Genomic DNA, 17,110 nt, shown 5'->3' with positions numbered 1-17,110 from the left:
CTAACACTTACTATAGAATTAGAAGTTGATATGGAATGGTTTTATAGGTCTCTCTCACAATATTTATAAGATAAATAACTTTAGAAGAACATAAATTGTCACCTGATCGTCTTCTGAGAGGTGTGCCAAGGGCTAATAGTAGAAGTATTTATTGTTTTTTACTTTACAATTGAAATATGCAGTACTTAAAAAGCCTATTAAAGCAAAGACTTTAAAACTGGTAGTAAAAAATGGAGGTCATATAATTTAAATTCTTTCCAGAATATTTCTAAGACCTAGTCTTTTTAAGTTATATTTTAGTCTCAAGCTTGCAGATTTTCAGTGATGGGGCTTAATTTTTTGGATAGTCCATTCTATTCTGACCCACTTTGGATTAATAGAAAATCTCGACTTATATTGAAAACATATGCTTTGTAATACTTTTTATTTATTGTTCTTATTTCTATACTCTGAGACTACAATGAATAAACTAATTTATCTTTTCATAACAACCATTCAGATGTCTGATGAATCTTGTGATTTTTAGTTTAAACATCTCAAATTTTATCACACATTCTCAGGATGATTAGACTTCACTTCCAGTTTGGCCATAAAATGGTGCTTATTGTAATCCACCTATCTCTTCATCTATTATTAATGCATATGAAGTAGTTTGTATTATTATTCTAGTAGTCCATTTACAGTGTTGGCATGTAAACTCATCTTTACATGCCAACTCAAAATTTTTTAAAACTCAAAAGTTTACAATTATATTTTCATATTAATGTTTGTAGCCACTTATTACTATATTTGGGCAATTAACTTTTTTTCTAATACAAATAAGATTATTTAAATTTATTATTGTAGAAGTGTAGATTTTTGATACTTATTATTCTGATAAAATTATTTTGAACCTTGTCTTTTATCATTAAATGTAGTATATATCCTTCTGAACTTTGTAGCATTCACAGATTTTACACACATGGCTTTAATACATTTATATATGTCAGTGATTAAAAGTGAATTGGGGCAGACATTAGAACTCAGATCTGTATGGTACTTCACTAGAGACCTTCCTCCATATGATAATGATGCTTCAAGTTATTCTTTCTAGATACAATTATTCAGCCAGGTACAATACAATTTGATTGCATTTCTCTTTATTGGCCATAAAAATATCTTGATATTAAACAATGTTTTCTTCAGGTTAGGTATAGTTTCTACAACATTCTACTCATTAGAAATGTGACATTTTTAATGAACCTACCCTAAGTTCCAGTAATCATTGCTATATCTTTAAATTGGTTTTAATCCAAATATTTAATAATTTGTTTTATAATTCAAGATTGTCAGTAGTTTTTTTTAGATTCATGTTTTTTTACTTTTTTGGATATTTAGCTTTTTATAAGTAAAAAATAATTTACATCTGTTATGTGTTAATATGTGCCTAGCACATGGTAAGCTCATTTAATACTTATGATGATTATGTCATGTCAGTGTTTAGTATTATCCCCATTTTTAGAAGTGAATAAACTAAGCACAGAGAGAGTTTGCATCTAGATCATACAATTAGTAGGTTATGGAACTAAGGCTAGAAGCACAGCAGTACAACTCGGGTAGTACTCAGTCATCTGTTCTAGACACAGTGCTAGTTACTGGGTAGAGAGATTTAGTTATGACCAAAATAACACCCCAGGCTTTATGAAGCTTCCAGTATAGTAAAGGGAGACAAACTCAAACAAATATATAAAATGTGTAATATGCCATGTGATGCATGAGAAATGTAGTAAAAACAGTAAATAAATAGGGGGAAAGTTGAAAGGACAGAGCAGACTGGAGGCATGGCATTCTAAACAGGGTGGTCAGAATAGATCATACTGATAGAATTATATGTAAAGAAAATTTTATAAACTCAAAAATATTTTAAAAATCACAAAGAAATATTCTGTGGTGTTAAACACTTTAACTCTAGAGTCAGAGATGTGTGTATCCCACTTCTGCAAGCCCTTCATCGTAGCACCTGAGTAATAAATGCCCCCCTTGATGACAATTCTCCCCTTATAAGAATTTATCATAAAAAATAATTAAAGTTAGCACATATTTATGTACAGTATGTTTACCAAGATATAAACATTTTGCTTGTAATGACAAAAATTGACAATAATAAACATCTCATTATAAGTTTTTACTTAGACCAACTATGCTATAGACTTATGATGGAATACAAAATATAGCTTCATAGTAGTATACATCAAAGTGCTATAGAAAATCTGTATTTGCAAACATGGGATGATATTCACGTGTGTGTGTGTGTGTGTGTGTGTGTGTGTGTGTGTATGTGTGTATAAAACAGATGTATATTTGGAAAGAGGGAAAGATTAGCAAAATAAACATCTAACTGTATAGAATTAGGAAGTTTGATTGGGTTGTGAATGGATTCTCTTCTTTTGGTTATCTATATTTTAGTTTTTATCAGATATGAATGTTTAATATTTTAGCAAAAATATAGATTTAAACAAATGATATACCATGTTATACAGTCTCTCTATCCTATGTATATTATCATTAATACATTGTTTTTATAAATTAGAAGTTTATGTCATTGCTTCTTTGACTTTTGGAAGGACAAAATTTGTGGCATCCCATCAAATATCAGACATTAATTTTGTGATTGTGTTCATCACCGGTTTTCTAATTATGAACATAATACTACCTCAGACCCTATATTTTGAAAATTAAGCAATGAAATAATCATGATTGTCTTCACTTTTCCTTAAAATAAGGCAAAATGGATCAATTTTTATAGATTACTATCATTTAAAAGTGAATAAACATAGAAGATTTTATTAAACAAATACTTTGACAGTAATGAGATGCTTCAGTTTCAATTATTTTTTTAAAAAGATGCAATTTCTGTGTTGCAGCCTCCAATGAACATACACTCCATCGTGGTACAGGTTCAGTGCATCAACAAAAAAGTGGGTACTGTTATCTACCATGAAGTTCGAATCGTGGTGAGAGACAGAAATGACAACTCACCCACATTCAAGCATGAAAGCTACTACGCCACAGTGAATGAGGTCAGTTTCTATCCACTACTCTCTGCTTCCTTTTTATTGATATATGTAATTGACTGTATATTTTAAATATTTTGAAATTATTCCTCTATAGTAACAATCTTAACTGTTTAAAAATATCAAGAAAACATTTTAAAAAATAGTGCTTTAGAAGAAATAAGGTCTGAGTGACTTCTGATACAATTTCAGGAATTCACTTTACTACAGGAAAAAAATTGCTTTATTTATAATAATGGCCAAAATGTTGGCATTTTTTAATCATCTTCAACAACTTAATGCCTGAATCTAAATACATACACGCTTACTGAGGCTCAATGGGTGCTATTTATTCTCATTGTAAAATGAGACAGATTTTTGTTTTGTATCTCTGAGGTGGTAGCAGTAATTCAATACTAGAAGAAAATATGTATTTGAGATTTTATTAATTTAAAGTTATTTTCTCAATTTTAAAATCAAGTTCTGGCATATTAAAAATATTTTAATATAAATCAAAGCTAAATTCTTATAAGAAAATCCTTATCAAACTATTTAAAAATATTTTTAAAGTAGTATTATTGCTTTTATTAGAACATGCTTTTTTGTTGTTTCTTGTTTTACTTTGTTTTGTTTTCCCTTTGAACCAAAATCCATGGGCCAAGAACACTTTTTATGTTATTTTTTAAAAATAGTGCTTACTCTATTAATTTTTTGTAGAAAAAATATAAAATATTATAAAAAATTATAAAATATTTCTGAAGTATCTCTAATATCATCTATTATGTGTACTTTAGACACAAAAAATGAACTATATTTTTAATAGCCTAAACTTTAGCAAATCATCTTTACCTCCATGTCTTTTTTTTTTATCTTAAAATATGTACCTACTTTATAGGAGGAAGTCAGTATAATTTGGGTATTAAACACAGCATTGGGCCTATAAATTCTACATGCGTTTTGAAATTATTTAAAATGTATCTTATTTACCTCAACATTCTTCTATTCACTAAAAATTGAAGAAATTATGTTTCCTGTAATCTGAGACTTTCTAGATTGTATTACTAAAAACAAAATAATAAATAAAAGAAATAAAAGCTTTTTAAAGTTTAACAGGCGAAATTACTTGTTAGTTAATGCTCGACCTTTTTGAGCTAACTTTTACTTAATAGGCTTCTGCTAAAACAGACAAATGCTAATTAATGTAATTAATCATGTTACATGATTAATTATTTTAGCATCTAAAGCATACTTTTTGAATGAGATTTTGCTTTTTTTGTTTGAGTGCTAGCTTTGAGTATAAACTAATAGATGAGTTATCTTAGGCAACATATCTAATTTTAAAATCCATTCCTGTACCATGTTTAACTGTTGTTGGATACATGTCTTTAGTTCATTTTTCATAAAGAAATGTATAATGTTCAATTTGAATTCAAAGTATCCTATGTAATTTGACTACTTCCACTCCCCCTCCAATTTTTTTCAGCACCTTGCTAAAAACTAACCTTTTCAAATACTATTTTAATTGTGTCACTCTCCTATTCAAAAATTGTGTAATTTCTCATTATTATCAGGAAAAATGTCATCTATCTCCACTGGCTGATTTTCAAACCCTTCCATAATCTGACCTTTTGTCAATGTATTCTTAACTTCAGTTGCTCTCTGATACTGCCTCATTCTGTTCAGATTAACTTCCTCATGTCTTACAAATATATTCATTTCTTTGGCTTTGCTCACACTGTTCAGTTTACTTAGAATGGAATCTTCCCTACCTTGCAAGTCTCCAAGTTTTATTCATCTTTTAAAATTTAACACATGATCTATTTCCATTTCTTATTTCTATACTCATCCCCAGCTATACACATTGATCAATCTTCAGTTTCTCCAAACTCTAAACTCCTATGTCATCTGGATAAATGTTAGAGTGATACAATTTATATAAACATTAAACATTTTATCTTAAACATTATTTGTAGAGGCAAGATTTCTTTACAAAGCTGCCTAATTATGATTTTCTCTCAATGCATTTCCTAGAGACAACCGAGGCAATCCTATCCCACTGTTACTGTGGTCATATATTCTATGGTTTGATTATGTAGAATGTGTGTAATTGATGATATTTTCCTCCATTGATTTTGCTCATACTCTCTCATATCTATTTTCTTGTAAAGAGTCCAAAGTTTATTTAAACATCAAAACATAATTATAAGAAAAAATGAAATTTAGCTATTTTTCTCATCCTTCATTTATCTGAGTTGTTCTTAGTTTAGTTGGCTTGAATGGGTTTATCTTTATATCTGTATCTCTCCACTGGGAAAATACATTGCAATTTTATATATACCCATATGTATATATGTGTATGTATATATGTATGTGTGTGTGTATATATACTATGTCTGTGTGTGTGTGTATATATATATATGTATATATATATACACAATGCAACTACAGTGCTGCCTGTAAAATAAAATTAAGTAAAATACATTTTACTCTGTGCAAGATTGCAAGATATTTTCCATGCTATTTCTTCTTTTAGTATAAGGCATGCAGTTAATGCAGTTAAGACTAGAAAGATCTAAATGCTTTTCCAAAAAAAAAAAATCATTCAGAGTTTAAGAGATTGTTGGTGTCAAAATACTTTACACTTCATCAGAATGCAAAAGATAGGTACAAAGTCATCATCACAGATTTATAAAAGAAGCTTCTAAAATTAAAGTCCTGATTAGTCACTCTCCTTATTAACTGTGAGAAAACCAAGACCTGGAGCAGCACATGAATTGGCTACCAAGGTTTAAAATTCTTTGTTTGTGAGACATAAAGCATTGCAAGTATTTTTTTTCTCTCTGGGTAATTGGAGACTCTCAATTAGTTTTGGATAATTGTATCATTAAGTAATTAGTCTTGTTGGTTCGAAGAACAAATTGCAAAGTCTAATTGCTGCTGATTATTCTTAAGTAATTTTTGGAAGATAAATATTTTCTGGCAGTGATGTCTTTGATAACACATGCATCCCATTTCAAAAATTTCCTTTTGACATAATAAAAAGTAAACAAGGACAAGTCAAGGCAGACGTAGTGTTTTCTTGCGCCTGTGAAGAATTAATCTCAGGATAATATAGAGGTTATATTTGTCCTGGTCTTTAATGATCTCATTACAGATGGGCAGTTTTTTTAGTCAATATTAATTTGTTCTTTTGGTCACCTTGAATATCACACTAAATGTACTTTGCTGCTGTGACATGATGTGATTTATTGGAGATAATTTGTTGGCACTTTCTGAAAGAATGTTTCCTTGCATTTCTCTTGACAGGTAGATGGTTTACAGTCAGAAAGAAAGAGAGAAAGAAAGGAAGGAAGGGAGGAGAAGGAACCATATATTGTGTAGTAATGTAGTATTTACTGTTGAAAAAATTTGCATGTAAGTGGACCTGTACCATTCAAACGTCAAGGGTATATATAAAAATTCTGAACTCTATTTCTTTGTTCCTGGAAACTTGGGGAAATAGAGTTCAGATGTAATTATAAGGTTGGACTCAAGGAAATTGCCAATGTTCAACTATTTTTGATGTATAAAAACGGCAATTGAATAATATTCTATAAATAAAAAAGGTGTCTTAAATAAAATTTCATGCCACTGTATTATGGTAATGTTTCTATTTTGGCCTAATCAAAAATACATACTTCATGTCTGTTTTCAGCACTGTTGTCTCCTGATGGTGTTTTGAATTTATGTGGTGAACTGTTTCTACTATCACTTAAGTTTTGTTTAACTTAGACCTTATTTTCATGGATTGCTACTGACTTAAATATAAGGAGTTCTGTATAACAAGCTTAAATTAAGAAAGGATTAGGGCTTCCCTGGTGGCGCAGTGGTTGAGAGTCTGCCTGCCGATGCAGGGGACACGGGTTCGTGTCCCGGTCCGGGAAGATCCCACATACCGTGGAGCGGCTGCGCCCATCAGCCATGGTCACTGAGCCTGTGCGTCCGGAGCCTGTGCTGCGCAACGGGAGAGGCCACAACAGTGAGGGGCCCGCGTACCGCAAAAAAAAAAAAAAAAAAAAAAAAAGAAAGGATTGAATGGAAGGAGAAGAAACTGAAGAACAAGAAGTTGGGGTCATATCCTGAAAGGCACCATCAGTTATAAAGAGGAGCTTTAGGCAATAAGGGACCAGTAAATGGCTTAGAATATAAGTGCATTCAGATTTGCCAATTTATGATATCATTCCCACAGCTGGATGGAGAATTTTTTGAAGAGGTGAGCTGAAAAGAGATGCAAGGTAAAAATCTTGAACTGAATAAAAATGGAAAAAGAGGGTGTAGGAAGGCTATTAGGTGGATAAATTAATGAGAAAAGATGACCTGTTAATTGCAGAGGGTAAAGGAGAAAAGTGTAGACACTATATATTGTTTAGATTACCTTTGAGGTTCTGGCTTAAAATATAGCAGGATCCTACTGAGAGAATATATTAGAGAAGAACACTTTTGGGAAGATTTGCAATCTGAGGAGAATATCAGTTGTTGCAACCCAGCAAGGAATGTCTTTAGATCTCGAATAGTCCATGTCGAATAGACATAAAGATTTGTGAACCACAGTGAGTAAATTAAGATTGCCGAAGTGAGGTGTTTTGCTTTGTTTGTTTGTTTTTGATTTTGCAGAATATGACAGATAGTAGGTATCAATAAAAATCAAAGTAGTATGAGAATGAGGGGGTATTGATGCAAAAGATATATATATATATATCTTGTTTTAAGTATATAACTTTACATGATATGTATGTATATCTTTATATATCATGTAAAGATATATACTTAAAACATAAGAACAGATATATACTTAAAACATAAGAACACTAATTATAAACCAGGAGATAACCAACAAATACAGTCTAATGTTTTTGTTGCCTAGAACATGAATGAAATAATGAATAATATACATATTAATCAAACAAAATAAAGAAAGGGAACAAACAAAACAGAACATAGAATAGGTAGGAAAAATATGAACACTTACTAAGAGTGTTCAAAATAAAAGTATTCATCTTGTACAAAAATTACATTAAAAGTAAAGGGGAAAATACTCAAATTGAAAAACAAAGTTTTCAGACTAGATTAAAAAATAATGTCAAGGATTGGTTCAAGATGGTGGAGTAGAAGGATGTGCTATCACTCCCTCTTTCGAGAATAACAAAATCACAACTAATTGCTGAAAAATCATCGACAGGAAGACACTGGAACTCACCAAAAAAGATACCCCACATCCAAAGACAAAGGAGAAGCAAAAATGGGATGGTAAGAGGGGCACAATCACAGTAAAATCAAATCCCATAACTGCTGGGTGGGTGACTCACAAACTGGAGAACACTTATACCACAGAAGTCCACCCACTGGAGTGAAGGTTCTGAGATCCACGTCAGGCTTCCCAACCTGGGGATCCGGCAACAGGAGGAGGAATTCCTAGAGAATCAGACTTTGAAGGCTAGCGGGATTTGATTGCAGGACATTGACAACACTGGGGGAAACAGAAACTCTACTATTTGAGGGCACACACAAAGTAGTGTGTGCAGTGGGACCCAGGGGAAGGAGCAGTGACCCCAAAGGAGACTGAACCAGACCTACCTGCTAGTGTTGGAGGGTCTCCTGCAGAGGCAGGGGGTGGCGATGCCTCACCGTGAGGAAAAGGACACTGGCAGCAGAAGTTCTGGGAAGTACTCCTTGACATGAGCCCTCCCAGAGCCCGCCATTAGCCCCACCAAAGAGACCGGGTAGGCTCCAATGTTGGGTCACCTCAGGCCAAACAACCAACAGGGAGGGAACCCAGCCCCCCGCATCAGTAGACAAGTGGATTAAAGTTTTACTGAGCTCTGCCCACCAGAGAAACAGCCATCTCTGCCCACCACCAGTCCCTCCCATCAGGAAACCTGCACAAGCCTCTTAGATAGCCTCATCCACCAGAGGGCAGATAGCAGAAGCAAGAAGAATTACAATCCTGCAGCCTGTGGAACAAACACCACATTCACAGAAAGAGGGACAAGGTGAAAAGGCAGAGGGCTATGTACCAAATGAAGGAACAAAATAAAACCCCAGAAAAACAACTAAATGAAGTGGAGATAGGCAAGCTTCCAGAAAAAGAATTCAGAATAATGATAGTGAAGATGATCCAGGACCTCGGGAAAAGAATGGAGGCAAAGATCGAGAAGATGCAAGAAATGTTTAACAAAGATCTAGAAGAATTAAAGAACAAACAACAAAGATAGGGCTTTCCTGGTGGCACAGTGGTTGAGAGTCCACCTGCAAATGCAGGGGACACAGGTTCATGCCCTGGCCCGGGATGATCCCACATGCCGCGGAGCGGCTGGGCCCGTGAGCCATGGCCACTGAGCCTGCGCGTCCGGAGCCTGTGCTCCGCAACGGGAGAGGCCACAACAGTGAGAGGCCCGCGTACCGCAAAAACAAAAACAAACAACAGAGATGAACAATACAATAATTGAAATGAAAAATACACTAGAAGGAATCAATAGCAGAATAACTGAGGCAGAATGGATAAGTGACCTGGAAGAAAGAATGGTGGAATTCACTACTGCAGAACAAAATAAAGAAAAAAAAATGAAAAGAAACAAAGATAGCGTAAGAGATATCTGGGATAACATTAAATGCCACAACATTCTCATTATAGGGGTCCCAGAAGGAAAAGAAGGAGAGAAAGGACCCGAGAAAATATTTGAAGAGATTATAGTTGAAAACTTCCCTAACATGGGACAGGAAATAGCCACCCAAGTCCAGGAAGCACAGAGAGTCCCATACAGGATTAACCCAAAGAGAAACACGCCGAGACACACAGTAATCAAATTGGCAAAAATTAAAGTCAGAGAAAAATTATTAAAAGCAGCAAGGGAAAAACGACAAATAACATACAAGGGAACTCCCATAAGGTTAACAGCTGATTTCTCAGCAGAAACTCTACAAGCCAGAAGGGAGTGGCATGATATATTTAAAGTGATGAAAGGGAAGAACCTACAACCAAGATTACTCTAACCAGCAAGGATCTCATTCAGAATTTTTGTTTTTTTGTTTCTTTTTAGCAGTACGCGGGCCTCTCACTGTTGTGGCGTCTCCCATTGTGGAGCACAGGCTCCGGATGCGCAGGCTCAGCGGCCATAGCTGACGGGCCCAGCCATTCCGCGGCATGTGGGATCTTCCTGGACTGGGGTACGAAACCGTGTCCCCTGCATCGGCAGGCAGACTCTCAACCACTGCGCCACCAGGGAAGCCCCTCATTCAGATTTGATAAAGAAATTAAAAGCTTTACAGACAAGCAAAAGCTAAGAGAATTGAGCACCACCAAACCAGCTTTACAAGAAATGCTAAAGGAACTTCTCTAAATGTGAAACACAAGAGAAGAAAATGAGCTACAAAAACAAACCCAAAACAATTAAGAAAATGGTCATAGGAACATACATATCGATAATTACCTTAAACGTGAATGGATTAACTGCTCCAACCAAAAGACACAGGCTTGCTGAATTGATACAAAAACAAGACCCATATATATGCTGTCTACAAGAGACCTACTTCAGACCTAGGGACACATACAGACTGGAACTGAGGGGATGGAAAAAGATATTCCATGCCAATGGAAATCAAAAGAAAGCTGGAGTAGCAATGCTTATATCAGATAAAATAGAATTTAAAATAAAGTTACAAGAGACAACGAAGGACACTACATAATGATCAAGGGATCAATCCAAGAAGAAGATATAACAATTATAAATATATATGCACCCAACATAGGAGCACCTCAATACATAAGGCACCTGCTAACAGCTATAAAAGAGAAAATCGACAGTAACACAATAATAGTGTGGGAATTTAACACCCCACTTTCACCAATGGACAGATCATCCAAAATGAAAATAAATAAGGAAACACAAGCTCTAAATGACACATTAAACAAGATGGACTTAATTGACATTTATAGGACAGTCCATCCCAAAACAACAGAATACACATTTTTCTCAAGTGCTCATGGAACATTTTCCAGGATAGATCATATCTTGGGTTACAAATCAAGCCTTGGTAATTTAAGAATATTGAAGGTGTATCAAGTATGTTTCTGACCACAACGCTATGAGGCTAGATATCAATTACAGAAAAAAAAACTGTAAAAAATGCAAACATATGGAGGCTAAACAATACAGTACTAAATAACCAAGGCATCACTGAAGAAATCAAAGAGGAAATCAAAAAATACCTAGAAACAAATGACAATGAAAACACAACAACCCAAAACCTATGGGTTGCAGCAAAAGCAGTTCTAAGAGGGAAGTTTATAGCAATACAGTCCTACCTCAAGAAACAAGAAAAATCTCAAATCAACAACCTAACCTTATACCTAAAGCAGTTAGAGAAAGAAGAACAAAAAACCCCCCAAAGTTAGCAGAAGGAAGAAAAAGAAATAAAAGGAATCCTAATCGGAAAAGAAGTAAAACTGTCACTGTTTGCAGATGACATGATATTATACATAGAGAATACTAAAGATGCTGCCAGAAAACTACTAGAACTAATCAATGAATTTGGTAATGTAGCAGGATACAAAATAAATGCACAGAAATCTCTTGCATTCCTATACACTGATGATGAAAAATCTGAAAGAGAAATTGAGGATACACTCCCATTTACCATTGCAACAAAATGAATAAATTACCTAGGTATAAACCTACCTAAGAAGACAAAAGACCTGTATGCAGAAAACTATAAGACACTGACGAGAGAAATCAAGGACGACACAAACAGATGGAGAGATATACCATGTTCTTGGATTGGAAGAATCAACATTGTGAAAATGACCATACTACCCAAAGCAATCTACAGATTCACGGCAATCCCTATCAAACTACCGATAGCATTTTTCACAGAACTAGAACAAAAAAATTCACAATTTGTATGGAAACACAAAAGACCCTGAATAACCAAAGCAATCCTGAGAAAGAAAAGCAGCTGGAGGAATCAGGCTCCCTGACTTCAGACTATACTACAAAAGGGAACCCTCTTGCACTGTTAGTGGGAATGTAAATCGATGCAGCCGCTATGGAGAACAGTATGGAGGTTCCTTAAAAAACTAAAAATAGAACTACCATTTGACCCAGCAGTCCCACTACTGGGCATATACCCTGAGAAAACCATAATTCAAAGAGGGACATGGGGCTTCCCTGGTGGCGCAGTGGTTGAGAGTCCGTGCGCCTGCCGATGAAGGGGACATGGGTTAGTGCCCCAGTCTGGGAAGATCCACATGCCGCGGAGAGGCTGGGCCCGTGAGCCATGGCCGCTGAGCCTGCACGTCCGGAGCCTGTGCTCCGCAACAGGAGAGGCCAGAACAGTGAGAGCCCCCTGTACCACAAAAAAAAAAGAAAAAAAAGAGAGACATGGACCACAATGTTCATTGCAGCACTATTTACAATAGCCAAGACATGGAAGCAACCTAAGTGTCCAATGACAGATGAATGGATAAAAAAGATGAGGTACATATATACAATGGAATATTCCTCAGCTATAAAAAGAAATGAAATTGAATTATTTGTAAAATTCAAATAATTGTAAAATTATTTGTAAAATTATTTGTAGTGAAATGGATGGACCTAGAGTCTGTCATACAGAGTGAAGTAAGTCAGAAAGAGAAAAACAAATACCGTATGCTAACACGTATATATGCAATCTAAAAAAAAAAATGGTTCTGATGAACCTAGGGGCAGGACAGGAATAAAGATGCAGACATAGAGAATGGACTTGAGGACTCGGGGAAGGGGAAGAGTAAGCTGGGACGAAGTGAGAGAGTAGCATTGACATATATACACTAGCAAATGTAAAATAGATAGCTAGTGGGAAACATCCGCATAGCACAGGGAGATCAGCTCAGTGCTTTGTGGCCACTGGAGCAGTGGGATAGGGTGGGTGGGAGGGAGCTGCAAGAGGGAGTGGCTATGGTGATTATATGTGTACGTATAGCTGATTCACTTTGTTTTATAGCAGAAACTAACACAACATTGTAAAGCAATTATACTCCAATAAAGATGTTAAAAGAAAAGAAAAGAAAGGTAAACAAGTAGATACCCTGTGACTCAGCAGGTCTGCTCTAGTGGTACATATGTCCACCAGAAAGCATGTATAAGGAGATTTGTTGATGATATTTCCATAATAATCAAAAACTGGAGACAACTCAAGTGTCCAACTATGATAGAGCTGGCTTACCATTTTTTAAATTGTATTTATCTTTAAAAAAATTAAAATTTCTGTGTGTTTCAGAGAAACATGTTTCCTCATGTAAAAACTGGGAATGAAAATATTAGAAACCTACCTTATAGAGTTTAATGAATACATGTAATAAATCTTAGAATAGGAAAGAAAAATAAGTCCACAGATTTTAGTGTATAGCACCTCACTTGTATATTTTATAACTAATTTTAAAAATCTGAAATTAGTTGATCACTTATTTAAACCTGATATTACATATGGATATATATACATATATATGTATGTGTGTATATATGTGTGTGTGTGTATATATATATATTTGTTTATTTTATATCTACCCTGTTAGAATTGAATCACTATTAGAGCTAGCACTTTGTTTTGTTATTTGAGTAGAACAGTACCTGACACATTGTAGGAGTTGTATTAATAGACTTCTCAATGAAGCAGAAATGGAACAATCATGCAACAGGAAAGTATTATTTAACATATATGTTCACTTTGATTTTTCCTGAGATAAGAATGATTTAGAAAGTAAGAGTTTGTTTTGAGTTAAATTTGAGAAGCTTATACATGGGAAGTATTTTAGAAAGGAGTAAAATCTTTCCAGGTGATTGTGATAAATTATATAGGGTGACACAACAGTGATGACAAAAAAAGAAACCCAGTTTTTCTTTTTCTTTTAACCTGGTAAATATGAGCTATTTGAATTATAGTACTGTTTACGTAGCTCTAGGGGGACGTTACGTATTTATGTGAATTAGAGCCCCTTTTTCATAACTTTAGGGGCAAATTATGTACTTATTTGGATATGACTATACGCTGCTTAAGAATCTTTACCATACTTTTCGTGTCCCAGAAAAAGTAGTCATATTTATTAAGTAACATTAAAATGACTCCCCTTAGTCGAAATGTTTTTTTATCTCAACAAGATTTTTCTACATGCACAGTTTTATGAAGCTCAGATGCAAGGGGTACCAAAATAATCACAGTCAATTTAATAAATTGTGTTCGATCAAGTTCTCTAAGTTCTTAATAATAGGAAACTTTAAAGGATGCTTCATAAATCTAAATTTAAAATGCCATTTACAATTTAGTAAGGTAAAGGTTAGCAGTTGAAACAACGTTAGGTTTCAGGAACAGTCGTTTCATAACTGTTGATGTTACAAGTATATCACAGATTATGTCCTGGTTAACATCTTAAAAGTCTGTAAACTTTAGGGTTTTTCTTGCGGTACACGGGCCTCTAACTGTTGTGGCCTCTCCCGTTGTGGAGTACAGGCTTCGGACGCTCAGGCTCAGCGGCCATGGCTCACGGGCCCAGCCGCTCCGTGGCATGTGGGATCTTCCCGGACCGGGGCACGAACCCTTGTCCCCTGCATTGGCAGGCAGACGCTCAACCACTGCGCCACCAGGGAAGCCCTGTAAACTTTAGATTTTGAATAATTTTAGTATTTATTTTTTCTTCTTTGATTTTTTCACATGGTCATTAGGAACTAACTTGACACCAGATTAATTTTAAATTTGTTATCTAAAATTAGTTCACAGATTTCTGCATAGATCTTTTGCCAATTTAGTAGCATCATATCTCCTGATGTTGAATGGAATCAGGACAGATTACAACAGTATTGACTGATTAATTCTAACAGTTATCATTTATGAATGCTAAATCTTATTTAAAACTTACTTGTACCTACACACAGACTCAAATTATTTGTGTGTATTGTTTTCATTTTACACAATAAGATGAAAAAGTACTGAGACAGAAAAGCATTTATTAATTTGCCCAAGATCTCATGGCTACTAAGTGGCAGATCTAAGTGAGAAACTGAGGCAGTCTCACTCCAAAACCGAGTGCTTGATCACCATATTGTACAAGTGCATCAGGCAAGAGAATGGTGGAGCTCAGATACATAAAGGAAGAGTAAGGAGTAAATAACACCATTAATCTGAAGAGTATTATTACTAATTTGAAAAGATTTACACTTGCTTCTTTGGTCTAAATTATCATCTCGATTCACAATTTAGTAAATGATCATGTGCTAGGTAGAGTTTTAAGAGAAAGGAACACAGCGTTTGGAATATATATATTACTTTTTATTGAATGATTTTAAGTTCATGAAGAATTATAAAAAGTAACCCAATGACGAGTATATCAAGATGAACATCTTGCCCAACTACATGTAGATTAGTGGGCATACCCTAGAGGGTATTTCATGGTAGCTGGTATCATATGCTGGTTTAATTAGAATTTTTATTTTACTTCAGATGTTGTTATATCTCTTTCTCCTGATGCGGCATGATCATGTCTTTCAACAATACCTGTTAATAAAGTTAATATGCTAGTTAATTTTTTTAAAAAAGGGGCTCTGAAATGTTTTGATTTTTTTCCCTAGGGTTTAAGTGAATGATTAAAAACATTTTAATGATCAGACCCATCAGCAGGAACCCAAAGCTGAACTTCAGCCAAATTAAACCATAGGAAAAGATGAGAACCTCTCTCTTGCTCTATTTTGTTCTCTCGTTTGTTCTTTCTCTCCTTCTCTCCCTCCCTCTCTCTCTCTCTTTCTGTCTCCCTTATTTTTTGGCTAACAGTTGCCTCAAGTGTATGTTATGTATTTATAAGAACTAAACGTAATATAAATAAAATTTTATTATCCTTAAAAATATTTTTATAGTAAATGATACGTTTAAGTCTTAGACTTTATTATAATGAAAATGATTATGGAAATGGTCTGTTTATGTTCACATTTTCTACCATTTATGTAAACATCAGAAATAATTAGACCTAAATAACATTTTAATAGAAGTTATAGAGTTCCAAATTCCCCAATTCTTAATATCTTTCATTAGTATGCTACATATTTTAACAACTACTGAACTAACAGTGAAACATTGCTGTTAACTCAAATCCATATTTTATTTAGATTTCCTTAGTTTTCCTAGTCTTTTTTCTTGTCCCAGGACCCCATCTATGATACCATAGTACTATCAGTCATCGTGTCTCTTTAGTCTTCTCTGGACTGTATCTGTTTTCACTTTCTTTGTTTTTGATGACAGTTTTGAAGAGTACTGGTCAAATAATCTTTCTTTCTAATAGATAAATGAACAGATAGAGATGTGTGTGTATACACATACATGCATATACACATATATATAAATGTCATACAGTATATTGCTTATTTGTATGTGACAGTACAGTCAAATATATATCATATATAGATATATAACTATTTTTTAAAGTAAATTTATTTATGGCTGCATTGGGTCTTCATTGCTGCATGCAGGCTTTCTCTAGTTGTGGCGAGTGGGGGCTACTCTTTGCTGCAGTGGGCGTGCTTCTCATTGCGGTGGCTTCTTTTGTTGTGGAGCACAGGCTCTAGGCACATGGGCTTCAGTAGTTGTGGCTCGCAGGCTCTAGAGCACAGGCTCAGTAGTTGTGGTGCACGGGCTTATTTGCTCCACAGCATGTGGGATCGAACCAGTGTCCCCTGCATTAGCAGGAGAATTCTTAACCACTGCGCCACCAGGGAAGTCCCAACTATTTTTCTATACCAATGAAGAGTAAGTTGCACATATGAAACCCCTTAAATTCTTAACATTTCATTGTGTATTTCCTAAAAACACAGATACTCATCTATATAACTGCAATATAACCATCAAAATCAGGAAATTACATTAATGCAATATTAGTATGTAATCTACAGATGCCAAATTTTGCTGATTTTTTTTCCAATAAAGTCCTTTATAGGTCAGAGATTCAACCTAAGGTCACACATTGCATTTAGTTGCCATGTCTTTCTAGTCTTAATCTTAGTTCCTTAATAGTTCCTTGACTT

The 17,110-nt window shown here is 34.6% G+C and overlaps 1 protein-coding gene across 17 annotated transcripts in view; it reads left to right on the top strand.

Annotated features, from left to right (window-relative positions):
- PCDH15 (protocadherin related 15) overlaps nucleotides 1-17,110 on the top strand; it is a 724,552-nt gene that overhangs the window by 274,762 nt on the left and 432,680 nt on the right. For all 17 annotated transcript variants that reach the window (XM_060034587.1, XM_060034586.1, XM_060034585.1 and 14 more), the window contains one exon: nucleotides 2,904-3,059. In XM_060034587.1, coding sequence (XP_059890570.1) covers nucleotides 2,904-3,059 — 156 coding nt within the window. The remainder of the gene's footprint in view (nucleotides 1-2,903; nucleotides 3,060-17,110) is intronic.

This window comes from Delphinus delphis, chromosome 16 (assembly GCF_949987515.2).
Source record: "Delphinus delphis chromosome 16, mDelDel1.2, whole genome shotgun sequence".
NCBI lineage: Eukaryota > Metazoa > Chordata > Mammalia > Artiodactyla > Delphinidae > Delphinus > Delphinus delphis.
The sequence above is the reverse complement of the archived record's forward strand: the minus strand, read 5'-3'. Positions and strand labels throughout refer to the sequence as shown.